At 40.3% G+C, this 18,368-nt stretch overlaps 1 protein-coding gene across 1 annotated transcript in view; it reads left to right on the forward strand.

The window, feature by feature from the left end:
- The first annotated feature begins 57 nt into the window (after nt 1–57).
- Nucleotides 58–18,368, forward strand: part of LOC117411711 (integrin beta-5-like) — a 31,593-nt gene continuing 13,282 nt past the window's right edge. Inside the window, exons 1-10 of the mRNA XM_034019409.3 lie at nt 58–725; nt 1,297–1,382; nt 3,074–3,281; nt 3,928–4,177; nt 4,670–4,838; nt 7,362–7,523; nt 7,971–8,066; nt 8,347–8,436; nt 9,523–9,657; nt 10,767–11,193. Of these exons, the coding sequence (XP_033875300.3) occupies nt 647–725; nt 1,297–1,382; nt 3,074–3,281; nt 3,928–4,177; nt 4,670–4,838; nt 7,362–7,523; nt 7,971–8,066; nt 8,347–8,436; nt 9,523–9,657; nt 10,767–11,193 (1,702 nt within the window). The 5' untranslated portion in view covers nt 58–646. The remainder of the gene's footprint in view (nt 726–1,296; nt 1,383–3,073; nt 3,282–3,927; nt 4,178–4,669; nt 4,839–7,361; nt 7,524–7,970; nt 8,067–8,346; nt 8,437–9,522; nt 9,658–10,766; nt 11,194–18,368) is intronic.

Consider the following 18,368-nt stretch of genomic DNA (forward strand, 5'->3'; position numbering starts at 1 on the left):
GAGTCTATCGGTAAAGACAGTATAGTGGAGCCACCACCTCACCTCCCCTCCCCTCCCCTCCCCTCCCCTCCCCCCGCAAAATGGGCGGAGATTTCGTATCCCCACTGTGAACTGTCTGAGAAAACTTTGGTGTGCGGCTGTGAGAGGAAGAGTGAGTGAGCCGGGAATACATTAGCGAGAAAACACGAAAACATATTTCCAATGTCAGTGTGTTTAAAAGTAAAGGAAAAAATACGGAATGGCTTGTTGATTAAAGCATTTTCTACCAAATTAAAACACAAAAAATATATGTACACTATCCAAAGCAAAGGATTACTTAAAGAAGAAAACTTGTTTAGCCGGCTGCGCTTGCTTTGATGGGTTATTTACTTTTGTGACACAGCGGTTTATATTGTTTTCCAGCGTTGCTGGCATTATGATGAGTTCCACTGGATACTTTGCCGGAGTAGAAACGGGCGAGGGGGGACTTGTTTCAATTTCCTAGCCGAAAACTCGCCAGCTGCACACAGAAATGAGGATTTAATACAGCTTCTAGTGTTTGCTTTCAACGCAGTGCCAGAGAAAGACAAGTAATCATACACACCTCTAATCCAGGCATCTCTGAACACCAGGCTTAACTTTCATCCAAGGAACTGCACAAGCAATCATGTTGGAAAGGAAATATGTTTCTCATGTTGTCTTAGTTACCTATTTGGTTTTGGAATTATTCATTCAGAATGTTAAAGGTAAGACCGGCGGGGGGGCGGACTTTAATTTCTTGAATAATGGAGTTGGTTAAGTTAAACTGAAGTTTGAACGCAGTCGTCTCACAGTTTGAAAAATAATAGACTTCTCGATTATCTTATTTTGGTTACCTACAATGTTATGCAGCTGCCATAATGACGTCTACACGCCAAGGGCCACACCAGTGGTTCCGTAACTGCTTCCCTGCTATACGAACAAAAACCAGTACGGAGCCGGCTGCGTGTGATGACGGAATGTTTGTATCTGAACCTTTGCGTCTGGTTTCACAATCCTCACACTAATTGAGGACTATTTTACCTAAGTTAACATGAGGTTGTCCAAAGCTTATCCGGGTCTGTGAAACCAGCCATTGAACTGTTTTTTGTTTTTTTTTTATTAACATGATTAGTATTAATGACGTGAAAATGTCACCAATGAAGTTTGTATAATCTATGACTAGTCTATTTAGGCTATAAGGTTGCAAAAAAGATGATATAGTTATACAAAAAAAATGCTGTAAACTTTTTTTTTTAATGTATTGCAAGTCACACATGCCTCTGCTTTCTGCGAAAGGTCTCAATATTTGCATGAGTGGCAGTGACACCTCCTGTGAAGAGTGCCTTCTCATCCACCCAGACTGTGCCTGGTGTGCCCAAGAGGTATGACCCTGCTTCTGTTTTTAGTGTTTTTTGACAGTTTCTTTTAACATTAAAACACATCAGTTAATCTAGGTGGCGTATATATTACATACGTACATAGTGTCACCTAGCAAAGCAACCTTCTTGCACAGTCCTTATCTTTTCTCTGTGGATGATTTAGGTTCTTTTTCACTTTTCAGGTCCGTTTATTCTGCTGCCATCAAACTATTCATTCACTTCAGGGATGGGAATCAGACTTCCATTGCATAGCAGTTTGATCCATTACTGCTTTTACTCCAGTAAAACACACCTGAGCTTGGTACCTATATGCACTGTGGCTAATCAAGCTCTATGCAATCAGAGTCTTATTTTCATCCATGCTTGATATCATGAACTGCAGTGACTGGTAGCAGATCTATCACATCCTCCCTGCTCTCAGATCAAGTGCTTGGACCACATTTGTTTTGTCAAACAGCCATTAAAGAACAGCTTATTTTAGCAATGCAGTCAAATAAAATCCTCCTGCCTCTTGCCTACAAACCCACAAACCCCAAGTAGCTAACATTTCCTTTCAAAAGGAGCTGGAAGGAATTAAAAAAAAAAAAATGAAACCAAAGCGTATAGTATGATTCCATGCTGGAAAAAATCCAAGAAAGAAAGAAAGAAAGAAAGAAAGAAAGAAACCCTGTAATAAAATGATAGCCTACTACAAATATAAAGGAACCTCTTGAGTGGAGATGGAGAGTAAATTGGGTCTTTCCTTTCGTGCTCTTTACTATTTCCCCACTTTACTTTTGTTGCATATTTATTTCTGTATTCATTCATTCATTCATGCAGTCAGGATAACTCCGTGAGAGAGCGGTCTTGTTTTCACTGAAGAGTTGAAGTTCACAGAGTTCAGTGAATATGAACTCTGCTGCCCGCCTGGTGTTCTCTCTGCCTCGCTTCGCCCACGCTACTCCACTACTCCGCTCGCTCCACTGGCTCCCGATCACCGCTCGCATCCAGTTCAAGACTCTTGTACTAGCCTACAGATGCCTTGACCAGACTGCACCCAGCTACCTCCAGACCCTCATCTCTCCCTAAACCCCCACTCGACCTCTCCGCTCCGCCTGCACTAGAAGACTGGCTCTACCTCCGCTACGCTCCCCTGCCTCCAGAGCCCGCTCCTTCTCCACCCTTGCTCGGCAGTGGTGGAATGACCTTCCTACAGATGTCAGGACTGCCCAGTCCCTGACCACATTCCGGCGCCTCCTTAAGACTCACCTCTTCAAACAGCACCTGTAGAACTCCTCTGTTTGTATCCTGGGACACTATCACCCTTCATGTAAATGTGCTTTATTTTGCTCTTATCTGCCCCCTATTTTACTGCATTTAATCCTGTACTTCAGAATACTGTAATCTGCCAAGTGTTTAACCTGTAGTACTTTGTATTTAATCACATCCTGATGTAACTATCACTATTTAATCATATCCTGATGTAACTATCACTATTATCTGCTGTATTATTGAATTGTGGTTTGTCACACTTGTACTTTGCTTGAACAAAAGTTATTGTATTTCTTGCTCTTATTGTATTACTTGTATTGTAACACTTGAAATGTATTTGCTTACGATTGTAAGTCGCCCTGGATAAGGGCGTCTGCTAAGAAATAAATAATAATAATAATATTCAGAAGTGTAAAAGCAGCTCCCTTTTCTTCCATTCCTAGGAATTCGGCAGTAGGAGGACAGTCACATCAAGATGCGACTACAGGGAAAGCCTAATGAAGAGGGGCTGTGAGAAGCACTTTATCCAGAGTCCTAGCAGCAGCATGGCGGTGCTCAAGAATATGCCTTTAAGCTCCAAGGGCTCCGGTCCCACCCAGTACGATGTTATTCAGATAATGCCTCAGAAGATTGCTCTCAATTTGAGACCCGGTAAGGTGAAAGTTCACAGGGATGTGGAATAGTAGTTTAATCTATGCTTTAATATGGAAAGAAAGAAATACACAGTGCAGGTACCCAGTATAGTGCAATACCTTTATTATAGTATCATAACTTCCAAAGCGACAGGGATACATAGTCTCAACAGAGAACTGATCCTCTTCCAAAAAAGAAAAAGGGTGTAGTGCCAGAGAGCGTGGGCTCAATAGGAACAGGTCTTTATATTGATCTGGTCTGACATTGTGAAATTGCCTGCTTGGATACAGTCAATTTGTTAAACAGGAACACAATAAAATCAATTGTATCCAGCTCCCTCTTCATATAAAAAACAGACGTGCTACTGTTAAAATCAATGAATAGTCATCCCTCTTGAGGTCTGTAAAGGGTTGCCTGCACGCATGGTGTAACATGCAGTAATATAAATGCATTGTGATGTGGGATCATTTCCTATAACTGTGTGTCATGTGGAATTGGGTTTTGAAATGTCATTATAGACATGAACATGTTCATTATGTGTATGAACAGCTAAATCATAGGGGCTGGAGGAACGGCTATGAACTGGTGGAACTGACGCTGGAAACCGCATGCTTGCCACTTTGAGACCTGTAATAGGAGTTCTGCTTTGTTCCCTTTGCGGTAGGTGACCAGACCTCTTTTGGGGTGCAGGTGCGGCAGGTGGAGGACTATCCCGTGGATCTCTACTACCTGATGGACCTCTCCCTCTCCATGAAGGACGACCTGGACACCATCCGCAACCTGGGCACCAAACTGGCAGAAGAAATGAAAAAGCTCACCAGCAATTTCCGTCTGGGCTTTGGCTCGTTCGTGGACAAAAATATATCCCCGTTCTCCTACACAGCGGCAAAATATCGGAACAACCCCTGCAACGGGTGAGAGAGCAGGCCAGGGCCGTTCCTGGTTTTCAATTACAATTCCCTTTTAAGCAATTCCAACACTGATCAAAATTGCAATTGGCAGTATTCTGTGAAAATGAGCTTCTCACAGTGGCAACAAATTATTTAAATTGAAGTTACTTTTAGTCAATTAGATTGGCTCCAAGTGAAAGCAGTTGCACAATCACAGCAATTATCTCTCTAAAATATCGGTTCCTTTTTTCTTTTCCTTTAAAAGGAATTTGCCTCATTGCATACGTAGGTTAGGTGTGATTACCTCACAGTAACTCACCCCCTGTCATGCCTCTTTGCATATGTATGTTATGCCCTTGCCATTATGCTTGAAAGCATGAACATTGTCAATACTTGTGGGAAACACTGTAACGAACATGTCTTCTTGTGTTCCAAACTTCAATGCCAGGAGTTCAATTAATATTCAAGTGAAAATGTACTGACCTGTAGCTTTTGTGTGTTTTTTGCCTCCTGCAGATACAAGCTATTCCCAAACTGCGTCCCGTCTTTTGGGTTCCGCCACCTCCTCTCCCTGACTGACAAAGTGGACCGGTTCAACGAGGAAGTGCAGAAGCAGATGGTGTCTCGGAACAGGGACGCGCCTGAGGGGGGGTTCGATGCCATCCTGCAGGCCGCGGTGTGCAAGGTGAGGCAGTCTATTGCACCGCCTAGCCATTCTAGCACACCCCTGCAATGCAGCTTAAGAAATGTTTACTATGGTTTCTATGTATGTTCATATGTATGTGTTATACTTTCTTTTGTAAAATATGCTCTTTTTATATACATGTGTGTATGTATGTATGCAATATATATATATATATATATATATATATATATATATATATATATATATATATATAAACAGCATGTAAAATGTCTCAATCAGTGGTTGAGCTAATATGGTTGTATTCATAAAGAATCTACATATATATTCATGCTAATGCCTAGTCCATCTTTTTAGGGTTAACACATTTTTGTTAGTCTAAGGTAAGTGCTGCCCCAACAAGAAGGCAACCACTCTAATCCCTGTGTTTGCTGTAAACGTTGTTTATTTGCAACTCTTCTCTGGCACGGTTTATCCAGCCACATTGGTGCACTAGTGTGCCGTGCCACGGTGGCTGATGGGTAGTGTTTTTGTACAATAGGTGATCGTTGGAGAAAATAGATATAATTAGAACTGCAAAGGTGTTTATTGAAATGTTCACCAAAAGCAGCTAATTGTAGGGTCCTTTTTCTGAAATGTGTTTGTTGATCCCCTCAGTCGCATGTCAGGATGTTCTCACAATTACATGGTGTTTTTTTAAAACTGAGCTGCAGATTTCAACAGAGCCATTCAAGATAACAGCATTCCCAACTGTTTAATTGTTGCAAACCCTGAGGACTATTGCTCTTCATCCTAAAAGTACCACAATATCGGTGCAAGCAGAAGTATTATTATTTTTTTTAAATGTATTTGAAACTTCCAATTCCAACTTCGTGCAGTGACAGTGGCACATACAGACGCAAGCTGAAAAGCTACTTTTTTTTTTTTTTTCACCAGTACCATTCACGATAACAACCAAAATGCTATTTTTGCAGTGCAGACAATATTTTTCCGCTTCCTGGTTGATTAATTTTATAGTCAGAAATATACTATTAAAAGCCACTGTGTAAACCTTCCAGTAGCAGGTGTGAGCTCTAATGACAGTATGCTTCTGGCATAGTACCACATCCAGCCTGGTCCAAATCTGTTGAAAGCCGAAGTTTGATTGAAACAGTGTTGGGTTTGACGACGTACACAAAGAGTCGATACAAAACAACAAACAGTTAAGTGCCCTGCGTCTCTGGCACTATACTGTGGGCAGCAGTGTGGAGTAGTGGTTAGGGCTTTGGACTCTTGACCGGAGGGTCATGGGTTCAATCCCTGGTAGGGGACACTGCTGCTGTACCCTTGAGCAAGGTACTTTACCTAGATTGCTCCAGTAAAAACCCGACTGTATAAATGGGTAATTGTATGTAAAAATAATGTGATATCTTGTAACAATTGTAAGTCGCCCTGGATAAGGGCGTCAGCTAAGAAATAAATAATAATAATAATAATATACACACGTGAAAAAATAACTTTATATTTGTTTTATGTGTGCTAAGACATTCTTATGCATGTAACTTGTTGGAGTCAGAGTCTGGGAATATACAGAGATGTCCTTCAGACGTTAAATATGTACTTATGTCACACTTGCAGTATTACTTATGTTTAGAGAACCACTTATCCAATTGTGATAAAATTGTATATGCAGCATCTGCCAGCAATCAAGTGGTCTGGCTAGTGAAGTACACACTACCTTCTCTCTGTATATCTTCTGAATAACACATTTTTGAGGTGCATTGTAACCAAGCTGGTAAATGTTTCGTGTATTAAAATAATAATAATTTGGTGCAGCAGAGACTTGCTGCAGTATGTGCAATCACTGTAGGCTGTAAAAGAAAAAAAATGCTTTTGGAAGAAATTTGTGATGATTCAGCTGTTTTTTGTAGACTCTTACAGCTCAGGTCCTGTGTCTGCAGATGCACACCGCTGTTTTTCAGCACACTGTGACATGGCTCTTTGTAGTGTGCCATATGATCTTATTTGTGAACGAGATCCATTTTTATATGTTTCCCATTGATTTATGGTGGAAGCAAGCTGTTAGATAGCTCACTTGGGACTTCAGAGGATTAGTTACTTTGGGCAGCTCCTATTAAACACAGCTCTTCTCAAGCTTAGAGAGCCACAGTGAGCTCAATAATTAGAAGACCATTTAGCCAGCAGTCGTTTGTTTATTTCTCCTTGTCTTTCAGATCATCAAGGTCCATTTTCGGCATGCCTGCATTAACCATTTTATTTCTAGCATGGTTGCCACCTAATAAACATTTGCTTTAGTTTAAATGCCTACAAAGTTAATTAAAGGAACAACCTACCATTAACTGAAGGTAGAAACAACTAAAGTGTTGAGAAAAATTTTTGAACTAGAAGGACACACACACATACGGTGTGTAATGTGAATGTTGTAAATACAAAACTAGTTATCTCCCACCCAGTGCAGAGTTTTCACATGGTCACTAGTACAATGAGTGTTAGTAGCTTTTCCAGAGCCAAAGTCCAAGGCTTGGCTCTAACTTCCCTGAACGTGACCCTATTTGACCCCTGCAGGACAAGATTGGCTGGAGGAAGGAGGCGTTCCACTTGCTGGTCTTCACCACGGATGACGTTCCACACCTCGCGCTGGACGGCAGACTGGGCGGAGTGGTCCAGCCGCACGACGGGCAGTGTCACCTGAACGAGAAGAATGAGTACAGCGGCTCCACAAAGATGGTGAAGGACTGTGGCTTTACTTTGCTGCGTTGTGTGTGACTTGGCTTTACTTTGCTGTATTGTGTGTGGCTTTACTTTGCTGTGTTGTGTGTTGTGAGATGCTATTGCAGATTTTCTCCATATATTAGGTCAACAAGGCCTGTTAAATGTGGGTTTGAAGAATGGCTGACTAGGGAGCCCCAACATGTTGTGTGGCTGTTTAGGCTTGACTTCTTCTGGATGGAAACATTAATGCCCTTCCTAACAGAGTCATAAGATGAGTTTCAGAAGTTCTAGTAACAGGGTTTTCCTTTCCAGAAAGAACTGAATGCACAAGGGAAAGGCAGATACTGTAATCACAGTGTAGAGCGACAACTCCCCTCCCTAATTGCCTTGGAAAAGCAATGTCCCTGAGCTACAATGGGAAGGATGGGTGTATTTGTTATTTATTTATTTTTGCCTCTGCAGGATTATCCATCACTTGCACTTCTGGGGGAAAAACTGGCAGAAAACAACATCCATCTCATCTTCGCTGTGACAAAAAGGCTATACGTGATTTACAAGGTAAGGCACTGAGCGGCCTGGGGGGTGTCAGCCAGTGAAAGGTTACTGTAAGGCATTCAGTATAAAAGCAATGCCCATGCATTTCGTGTTTTTGTGTTGGTTTGTTTTTGGCCCATGCATTTTGTGTGTTTGTGTTGGTTTGTTTTTGGCCCATGCATTTTGTGTGTTTGTGTTGGTTTGTTTTTGGCCCATGCATTTTTTCAGCCCTGCGGATATTGGAGACGTGAGCGGAATAATGTCCTTTATTGGTTTTGTTTGATTTTGTTCCCCTTTTGAAAAGAACTTTACTGCACTGATACCAGGGACGACTGTGGAAATTCTTGACCAGGACTCCAAGAACATAATACAGCTGATCATCAATGCCTATAATGTAAGTATTTATCAAACCTGACAATGGAATATAAACTTTGAAATTTACAATTAAGAGCCGTTTTACATGTGTAGCATGTGTTATGAAAGGATGTCTTATTATATTTAGTGATACTGATAACAGGGTTAATAACTCGCCAGGATGCCTCAGTTAGAGATAAAGCACAACTGTATTGACATCCACTGCTTTGTACGTAAAGAGACCCCCTGCGTCTTTAAGCGTCTTGGTGTCGCTTTACTAAAACAAGTATAAATGGTCTTGCTATTTATTAACTTGGTAATGCAGATTAACTTGTTTTTTATATCGCCTTGCTTAATATCCTGCCCTGTTTTATTGTCACGATCTTTCAAAAACCACTCGCCATGCACCGTATGTTCTGAGAAATTACCTCTTAATATCATCTCACAAACCTGCTTATTGTCACATTTTGTGCAGCCTGTCAAATGCTGCATGGACGGTCTTAACGGGATACAGTTCAGTTACAAAACACCAACATCACCACATTTTTCTTCTTTCTGCACACTAAAAAAAAAATCAACGCCTAATCGATAGCTCTCATCAGTTGACAATTCATACCTTTTTTTTAGATAATGACACAAACTATAATTCACCGTTAGTTTTCTTTCTTTTTTCTGTCACTCATAATGTGCTGTCATAGGCAAACGTGGAGCCCGCTTTATATCATGAATTATGCCTGCATGGCAATCGTGATATAAAACGGGTTCATCTGTACATTGAATTAGAGATTACCTTTTCATTTTATGGTTTCCACTTATTATTTAAAGACTGAAAGCTTTGTGGGCTAAATGGCACAAGCTGTACTGATGCATTGCCATTTTGATATGTGGCTCCTGTGTTTATGCTGATGCACTTTTAAGTTCTAGGAAATTGAGGTGGGGTTAGAACATTACATCCAGTCAACTAATATTTGGCAAGAATGTTTGTTTTGTGTTGTTGTAGTTTTGTGTTGTGTTGCTGCTGCTGCTGCTGTGGGCTGTCTAAGGGAGAGTGAGGGGGAGGGGGAAAAGAGAAAACCCATCCTTGTAGGTCCTTTTATTAACCCTTTGTGTTCCTGTGGATTTCCAGAGTATTCGTTCTAAAGTGGAGTTGACTGTCTGGGATCATCCGGAAGACATTAATCTGTCCTTCACAGCCACCTGTCAGGACGGACGGCCACGCCCAGGGCTCAGGAAGTGCGGGGACCTCAAAATCGGAGACACTGTAAGTTTTACTGGTTTGGGCTTGTACTGTAGAAGCTGTTTATTGTAATTTTTTCGAGATTAATATAATTTCTTTAAGTGGGGAAAAACAGCATTGAAAATGTCGCCCTTTCTAATTGTACTGCAGTTCTCTAGGCCCTGCCTACTTGGAATAGTCATGTTGAATTGAGAAGTGTGTTGGCAACTCCTACAAACGCCTTACAAATATCAGCTTTCTGCCCTGCAGAATGTGCTTGTTAAATGCAGTGTTTTCCTGTGTGCTCTAATCAAAGCTGTGTTTACAATTGGGAAATCTGAAACAGATCTCTTATTTTGCCACTAGGTTGCAAATCTCTCCAAGGAAATATGATGTACAGAATGCAGTTTCAATACATACAATTATGATTCTGACACCTGCCAAAGCAAGGCTGGGAGAACAATTATTATGTGCAATGTATCAGCTGCTGTTATGTGATGTCTTACTAACTTGACACTCTATTGTATGTTTTATAATCTTCATTTCCAATGCTTGTCATAACAGGATGTAGCTTTACATATCAGATGGATTAATTGGGTGAGGGTTGTCGGTTAGGAGGTCTAAGGTCTTGGAAAATTGGGGAACCCATGACTTCGCAAAATACAAGTGTAACCTTTTAAAAGCGGGCAGAATACCAGCAACCCTGCTGTGTCTCGGTTTGGACGTGGAATTGGAATGGGCAAAGGATGGCAAGGGTTTCCTGCCCAATACAAGAAGAATAGTATATTCCAGTTGTGTTGGATTGGAACAGTTTCCATTTCACAGTAATTTACTTTGGGGGGTGGGGGGCAGTCCCCTGTTTTAACTTGTATTACACACTACTTTTCATTTCTTGAAGAGAACTCCCTCAGCAATTGAAGAAAAGAAAACATCTGCCAGATGTGTCCTAATACTATGTTCTGTGACACTGTGTACATTTCACAAAAATAAAAATAAATCTAAAAACTGTATACAATTGATCCCCAGACACTGTCAGTAAAAGCAATTTATCAATTATAGGCTTTTTAGATGCTAATTGCGAATTTTAAACATTAGGTCGCACTGAAAGGAAAACTCCTGCTAGAATAACTCTTTGTTGCTTTGTTTTCTGTCAGGTCTCTTTCAATGTATCTGTGAACGCCAGAGGCTGCCCTACTGAGGACACCAGGCACAAGTTCACTATCAAACCCGTCGGCTTTAAGGATACTCTGGAGGTCACTGTCAACTACAAGTGTACCTGCGGATGCACCACGGAGACAGAGAACAACAGCACCAAGTGCAGCAGCACCGGCACCTACCAGTGTGGCATCTGCAGCTGTGATCCTGGGTACCTGGGAGCCCAGTGCGAGTGCCAGGAGGGCGAGGACAGCATGTACCAGACCATGTGCCGGGAGGCCGAGGGGAAGCAGATCTGCAGTGGCAGGGGGGAGTGCAGCTGCAGTCAGTGCCTCTGCTATGAGAGCGAGTTTGGGAAGATATACGGGACGTTCTGTGAGTGCGACGACTTCTCCTGCGCCCGGCACAAAGGCATTCTCTGCTCAGGTGAGAGGCAATAGTCTTGTTGGTATGCTGGGCACTGCTTTTTATCATGTCGGTTATTGGTCCCCCAGATTCTTCCCTAACCTGCGACTTGGTTGCACATAGGAAATCTGCTCGGGTAAACCTCTCTCGTTCCTGGTTTTTGCTGTTTGCCTGAAACTACTTCTTATTTAGAACAAAAATGAATTTTTTTAAACGAAATAAAGTAGGGTTGTAAACTGGAGTTCTACACTGCGGTAAACTCCTCGGTCTTCAGTGAGTTTTAGGAAGCTGTTCATTTACTCGTATACTCCATGTTAGTCACACTTTCAATTACTGGTATATTCATTTTAAAAATACAAGCTTTCAAGACCACATAGGTTCCTTCCATTGTCGCCTGATGAACGGACCTTGCCTTGCTCTGTTTGCTTGTGACTAACATGGCAGGACTGCACTGAAACTTCTACGCTGTTATTGGTAGACAGTGCCATGCATAACACTTACTTGAGTTAGATTTATCATAATGTGCCTGCCGCAGTTGAAAGTTATTCTGACCCTGGGGAGAATGCTGTGTCTTTTAAACATTATTTAAACAGACAATAACTATTTATTCCTACAGGAAACGTATTGTAGTCACAATCAAAGATCCTGCAGATTCCATTGATTCCATTGCCACAGTCTGCACACAATCCTGTCTAACCAGATCATCCGGTCGATGGCTTTCAAAATATAGGTTTAGCTTAATTGGCATGAAACGAAGCACTGAATGATATTTGGAGACTGACACAAAATCCGGAGTGCCAGCTTGGGCCTGTGCCTGGTAATTAAACCAAACGGCTTCCAGGTCACTTCTCCAGCTCCTTGTTGTTTTGTTTCCTTTGTTTATGACCAGTTATTTCGCAGGGTCAGTAATGTCAGTAATGGTTTCTGATTGTATCCATAGCTTGGTTTTGCGTTCAGTGTACTTGTCCCCAGTTGTTGTTGTGAAGGACTTTATTAGTATACTCTGTGCCTCTAACTGCAGGATCCCTGCACTGTACCTGCTTATTGGGTGCAGTTTAATCTGATTCCAGTGTCCCAGTGGCACTATGGTTCCAATTGCAGCTATGCTTCACCTCCTTCCAGACCCCAGTAGACTCCTATCTCATCTTGGTGACCTCCCAGCTCCCAGGCACTTACTGCTTTCTTCCACTTAAGTTACTTGGCTTTCACATTTGTCTTGCACTGTGCGCACATTGATAGCTAGAATATTGTGTTACTTTGGTCAAAAATAAATTAATTGGTAGCATTGAAACTGGTGATGTGGCTGGAATGTAGGACCCAGTTTTTATGTTTTCCTGTGTGATGCAGTGAAAGCTGTTTGTGATATGAATTCACATTCTTGAATGCTACAGTAAACTGCTTTTGCGTTTCTTTTATTGTGGATGTGGAGGCCATGTAGAGGCTGTGTGCTGAATGGCATTTCCTTTACTGTTCAAATCAGCAGATCTAAACTCCTCCAGAGGATTATGGAGTTAAATCCTAAACCCCCTAATTGCAAAAAGATTCCCTCATACTTCAGCATGATAATTAAATATGCAAAACGATTCCCTCATACTTCAGCATGATAATTAAATATGCAAAACGATTCCCTCATACTTCAGCATGATAATTAAATATGCAAAACGATTCCCTCATACTTCAGCATGATAATTAAATATGTTTACAGGTGAAATGTCAAAAACAAGTTTTAAAAAAAGAGTTTCTACTCATTTCAAAAGACTTATCTTGAAGCCTGTGTTGGAAATCCTGGTTACTGTTGGTCTGTGGATTTTTGTCAGTGTAATGAAAAATAAATAATGGGGTTCCTTATTCTAAGGCTACAAAATGGAACGCGAACATGGTCTGCCACCTCATTTAGTGCACAGATAACTGCATTTAGAGAACATTACGGAAGAATGCAGTGCGCACTCACTCCAAGAAATTACACTTTTTATGAATATAATTAATAAAGGAACTTTATTGTGGGATACTGCAGCTTTGAATATGGATGGAAAGGAGCCCACCAGCTATCTGTGTGTTTTAGACTGACCGTGAATGTTGAATTCCTAAGTTACTGTACTTTGTTATTGTTTTGCAGAGCTTCATAATCACATTCATGTCTCACCCTCGGGGTCCAGTTGGTTTGCTCAAGGGATTTGATAGTGGTGTGGAGTGAGTGTTTGCTGAAAGTCATTGTGCTAAGCTCTTGAAGGACATCAATCAGCTTTTCCTCAAGAGTTCCCTGCTAAAGATAGCAGCCTCTCATTCACTCCGGTAAGAGTGTCAAGCACAGAGCATTGAGAGAGTATTAAAACATCCAGGTCATAGCAATTCAATTGTGGGGGGTTGCAGCAGGACATCTGTATGTACTTCATGCATCTGTTCTGGTGCTGTCAGCAACTCTCTGCTTTACCATTGCCATGTGTCAGTGTTTGTAATATGGTATTTGAGGGCTATGTAGGTTCAATTTAACTTCAGAACTTTAAACAACATAGACGAGCGTGACATGGTTGCCGTGGTGCATAATCCTCAAAACTGCACTAATCAAAACCGCTCTGCACGTAGACTGTGGGGTCGGAAAGTATTAGGAAGTTATATTAACTAAAAATAGTTTTTATAATTCGTTTGCTGTAAGCTCAAGACACATAGCTGGCAAGATTTGGGTGGAGTTGAATAACAGTTTGTCGAAACTGCTCGGTCTCTCACAGAGTTTTCACTTGTGTGCATAGAATTTCTTAATGCCATTTTTATGATTCATTTAAAAAAGTTTTATACTAATGAAATATTTCTATATTGTTGTCGGCTTAATGTGCCCAGTAGAAGCCAGCAGATTAGCCGCAGGACCAGTGGGGTTTGCGTATATTGGAAGTCACATCCACCTGTATTGCACATTCCACTGTCTTAATCGTGATTAATACGAGCCATTACAACTGCTTTTCATCGCTTCAATCCCTACTCTGCTCTCTCTTTCCTATACAAAATGAAAAGCACCTGTAAGTAGATGGCACGGTCAGTGGTGTCTTATTTCAGCAACCCTTAGTGGCTTCACTGCTTTAAAATGTGTAATTTCTTTCCAACGCCCTGTAGAGCACAGCCAGGCTTAGACACATCACAGTAACTCTAGCCGTGAGGCCTGCAGCTATGGGGAGGCATGGAGGGATGACTAGTTACTGCTGTGAGGTTAATACAAACAAGAATATGGTCTACATAAAACCAGGACCAAAATAACAATACCAGCAATAATCCGTTCTGTCATGCACACAGGTCTGGTTTGTCATTGTTTAACAAACACAACAAACACAAACTGAGTTATTAAATAGCTTTCATACCAAAAGATTTACAAAGTGTGTGAATATGCCAATTTGGTGCCATAATATGAAATGCATTTTGTCAGTTATTTAGAATGAATGTTTATTTTTATATATATATATATATATATATATATATATATATATATATATATATATATATATATATATATATATATATATTAATTATTTATTTATTTATTTACTTACTTATTTAGTAGTTATTTAGGCTTCATTCTCCGCGGTTCGTTGCCCCTTTAAAAGTAACCCAGGACACAGAGAAATTGAGTTTTTTCAAAGAGCTTACATGCTATTTTTAATAAACAAGAATAGAAACAAAACAAAAAACAAGCACCTAGCTCTTCTCGAACAATAACTAAAACAAACTGGACCTAAACTATAAACCGGACAGCTACACTGTTTACTGGTATTAAACGAAACAAACACTCAATTACACACAGAACCTAAGGATTTTGCACTACCTTTCTTTAAAACTATGGCTGTATGTACACACACACACAGACACACAGACAGAGAGAGTCGGGCTTCTTCACACAGCAGTCATCCTTAGCAAACTGGCTGCTTTCTTTAAATACCCGTCACCTAGCTCTAATTTACAATAATAGCCAGGTGCAGGTGATTAACTAATAATTACAATTAAACAATAATACAAACAAAAAACCAAATACACATTACACTGTCAAGCATGGATGTGGTAATATCCTTCTATGGGGCTGTTTTTCCTCTAATGGCAATGGAAATTTAGTTCCAATACATGGTAAAATGGATTCCATAGCATACCAAAAGATACTGGCCAATCATCTGAAACCCTCCGCTACAAAACTTGGTTTAAAGTGCAACTGGACGTTCCAACAGGACAACGATCCAAAGCACACATCAAAATCTACTTCAGAATGGTTAAAGAAGAATAAAATTAAGGTTCTGTAATGGCCTAGTCAAAGTCCTGATCTAAATTCGATTGAGAATCTTTGGTATGAGTTGAAGAAGGCTGTGCCAAGTGTACCCTGAATGGAGAAGCAAACTATTTCTAAATACACCTGCTGATTAAATCACTCGTTTGAGGCAGCAAAATCTCTGCTTGTGCCAAATGACCCGTTAGCTTTTCAAAACACGTCGCGTTTTTACCGCTGCACACACAAGTGGAAGGAGAGTAATCCTCCATCCCCAATGCCCATGCATGCTTTGTGAGGTCAGTGCTAACGAGGTAGGTTCAATTCTTTGCTTTGTTTCCTTCCTGTTCTGTTTTTTCCTAGAGCTGTCTGATGAAGTGATCCTTTTGTTTAAGTATTACTGTGTCATGCTTTTCTGCTGATTGTAGAAGTGGCACATACTGTCCGGTACAGTTTTCATTTCATATTTTTTTGCTTGCAATGCCTCCTCTTGCAGCAACATTTTGTTTTTCATGAAGTGCCTAGAAGTTTTATAAGAGGAATTTACTGTGAGATGTAAAATACAAACAAAGCATTATTTAACTGGCCTCAAATCACCCACTGTTATCACTCACTGCAGCGACTTTTGAAATAAACACAAACAGAACAAATAGAAAGTTCTGGAAGAAAATGGAATACAAAACTGAGATTTGATGTAACTGTAAAAAAAAACAAAAAAAAAAACAGTGAATTTCTGGTGAAATAGGACACTAAAAATGAAATTCCTGTTAAACCACAGACAGAAAAACACACACTGTGGGATAACGAAGCCAACATTCTGTGGGAACTTGGTCATAAGTGTTGATTCTATCCAAAGTAAATGTCGTCTTTTATTATATATATATATATATATATATATATATATATAACAAATTAATATTTTGGCTGTACATTACTTCTCTCTGTGTTTTTATCTACCAGATTAGTTATGGAAGTTTTATTTATTTATTTATTTATTTATTTATTTATTTATTTTGTGTCCTAAGCCTGTCAACTAAAACCCGTCCTTGGAAACACAGCCGTGGTATACAGCAGTTAAGAGACACAGCAGACACTGGCTTTGCTTGCTGAGCAGCATGACGCTACATGGAAGTTATAAAATCTAGAATTTTATGAGCCCCTGTGCCCCTTACAGCCAAGAATAGTCACAAAAGCACAAATCACTTTGAGCCATGGCTTTGCATTGCTTTATCCCCTCAGACCTTGTGTCTGTGTTTTATCTGAACAATGCAGCCACGTCCTTGGGGAAATAACAGGCTTGGGTTTGTTTTATTTAATTGTGAAGTTGTTTCAATCTCTGCACAGTGATTTTAGGCAGGTAGTGATAATCTCTTCCCTTTGGTCGCTGTGTGTATCATAATTGTACCATGTTCAGTCTGTTTTATAATGCAATATGTTTTTTTCAAAGTTATGGAAGGGCAACTTCTCGAACTCGATTAGAATTCACAAAAACTGTTTTAAAATGTATTTAAATTGCGACCGAAGGGGGCATACAGCAGTTGTTTCGTCACACTCAAAGCTGCAGGGTCCTACTACCTTATTCAAATGTACACATACGATTTCTGGGTGTATTGTTTACTACATTCTTCCATAGTTTAGCCTTCTGTGCATTTTACCTGAAAAACCAGTATATTTTTTAGCCCTGCAGTCCTATAAGACAGAGAGCAGAAACACATGTGTGTGCTGATAACAGCGATGTCATCACATGTGTGTGCTGATAACAGTGATGTCATCACGTGTGTGAAAGTCCTATACGTTCAATGGCAGGGAGTGACCATGCACACTGTGTGCTCTGAAAGGAAGTCTGTTGTCACAAGGTCAAATTCCACTTAATACGTTTACCAAGGCCAAACACTTACTAACTTGCTGTGACACCTATGTTTGTTTTAATTGTAAATATGAATGCATATTTTTTTTAATTATATGCCTCCAGAGGACATGAGAGCAAATGGACCTTGTCTTGAATGAATATTTAAATATTGAATTGTTACTGCTGCAGGCCCTAAAAAACCATGTCATGCTATTTTTTGTGCATTCAGTATAACCTGCATTTTTCAGCTTCTTCTTCAGTGTAAGAGTGGCATATTTGGAGGTTGGTTCAAGTCCCACTGTTGTAGAATATGTGTGAAGCGACTCCCTTTTATTGTTTGTCAAGCATATTCATTTACTGGTAAGTGTTAAGGTATTTCTTCACCTCCCGTTTCATAAATCTGCTGGGCGCATACAGCTCTGCCAAGGGTCCAAAAGTCACACATTGAACTAATGTGATATATATAAATAGATTGTTTGTATGAAGTAAGGAATACTGTGAAACATCTGGACAACATATTTTGCTACAGGCTTCCTGCATCTGTAAGAATTTCAGTTCTGATCTTGTACGGTCTTACAAGCTAAAGCAGGTTTGTGCCTGATAGCACAATCAGGCCTGGGGAGGAATTTCATTGAACATTGCCCCAGAGTGGATCTGCCCTGTAATATATATATTTTTATAATTCCTGTACGATAATGTAGTCAATTTGTTACAGTATTTTTCGGTGTATTAGCCCTGCCCGTCAGTTTGTTTGCGAGGGATAACAGTTGCCCCTGGCTCCACCCTGGTGAGGTCAGTGCAGTGATGTCAAAGGAGCGCGGTCCTGGGTACCCACAGGCTGGCCCTCGTCCTGGATAAAAAGGACCGTGTGATCAGTCAAATGCTACACACAACACTAAAGCTATGTTTGTAAGACTGCCTTCTGGCATAGTGTCTTTTCTCAGACATGAAATTAATCAAACTTCTTATACAGATGCCTGTTCGCATTGAAGTTCACAGTACAGTAAACTACTTTGTGTGGCTGCGATTAGTACTGAACTAAAATCATTTTAAAAAAAGGTATAAATAATCATTTTGCTTCCAGAGCAAACATTTACAGACTTGTCTTTA

Source organism: Acipenser ruthenus, chromosome 10 (assembly GCF_902713425.1).
Source record: "Acipenser ruthenus chromosome 10, fAciRut3.2 maternal haplotype, whole genome shotgun sequence".
NCBI lineage: Eukaryota > Metazoa > Chordata > Actinopteri > Acipenseriformes > Acipenseridae > Acipenser > Acipenser ruthenus.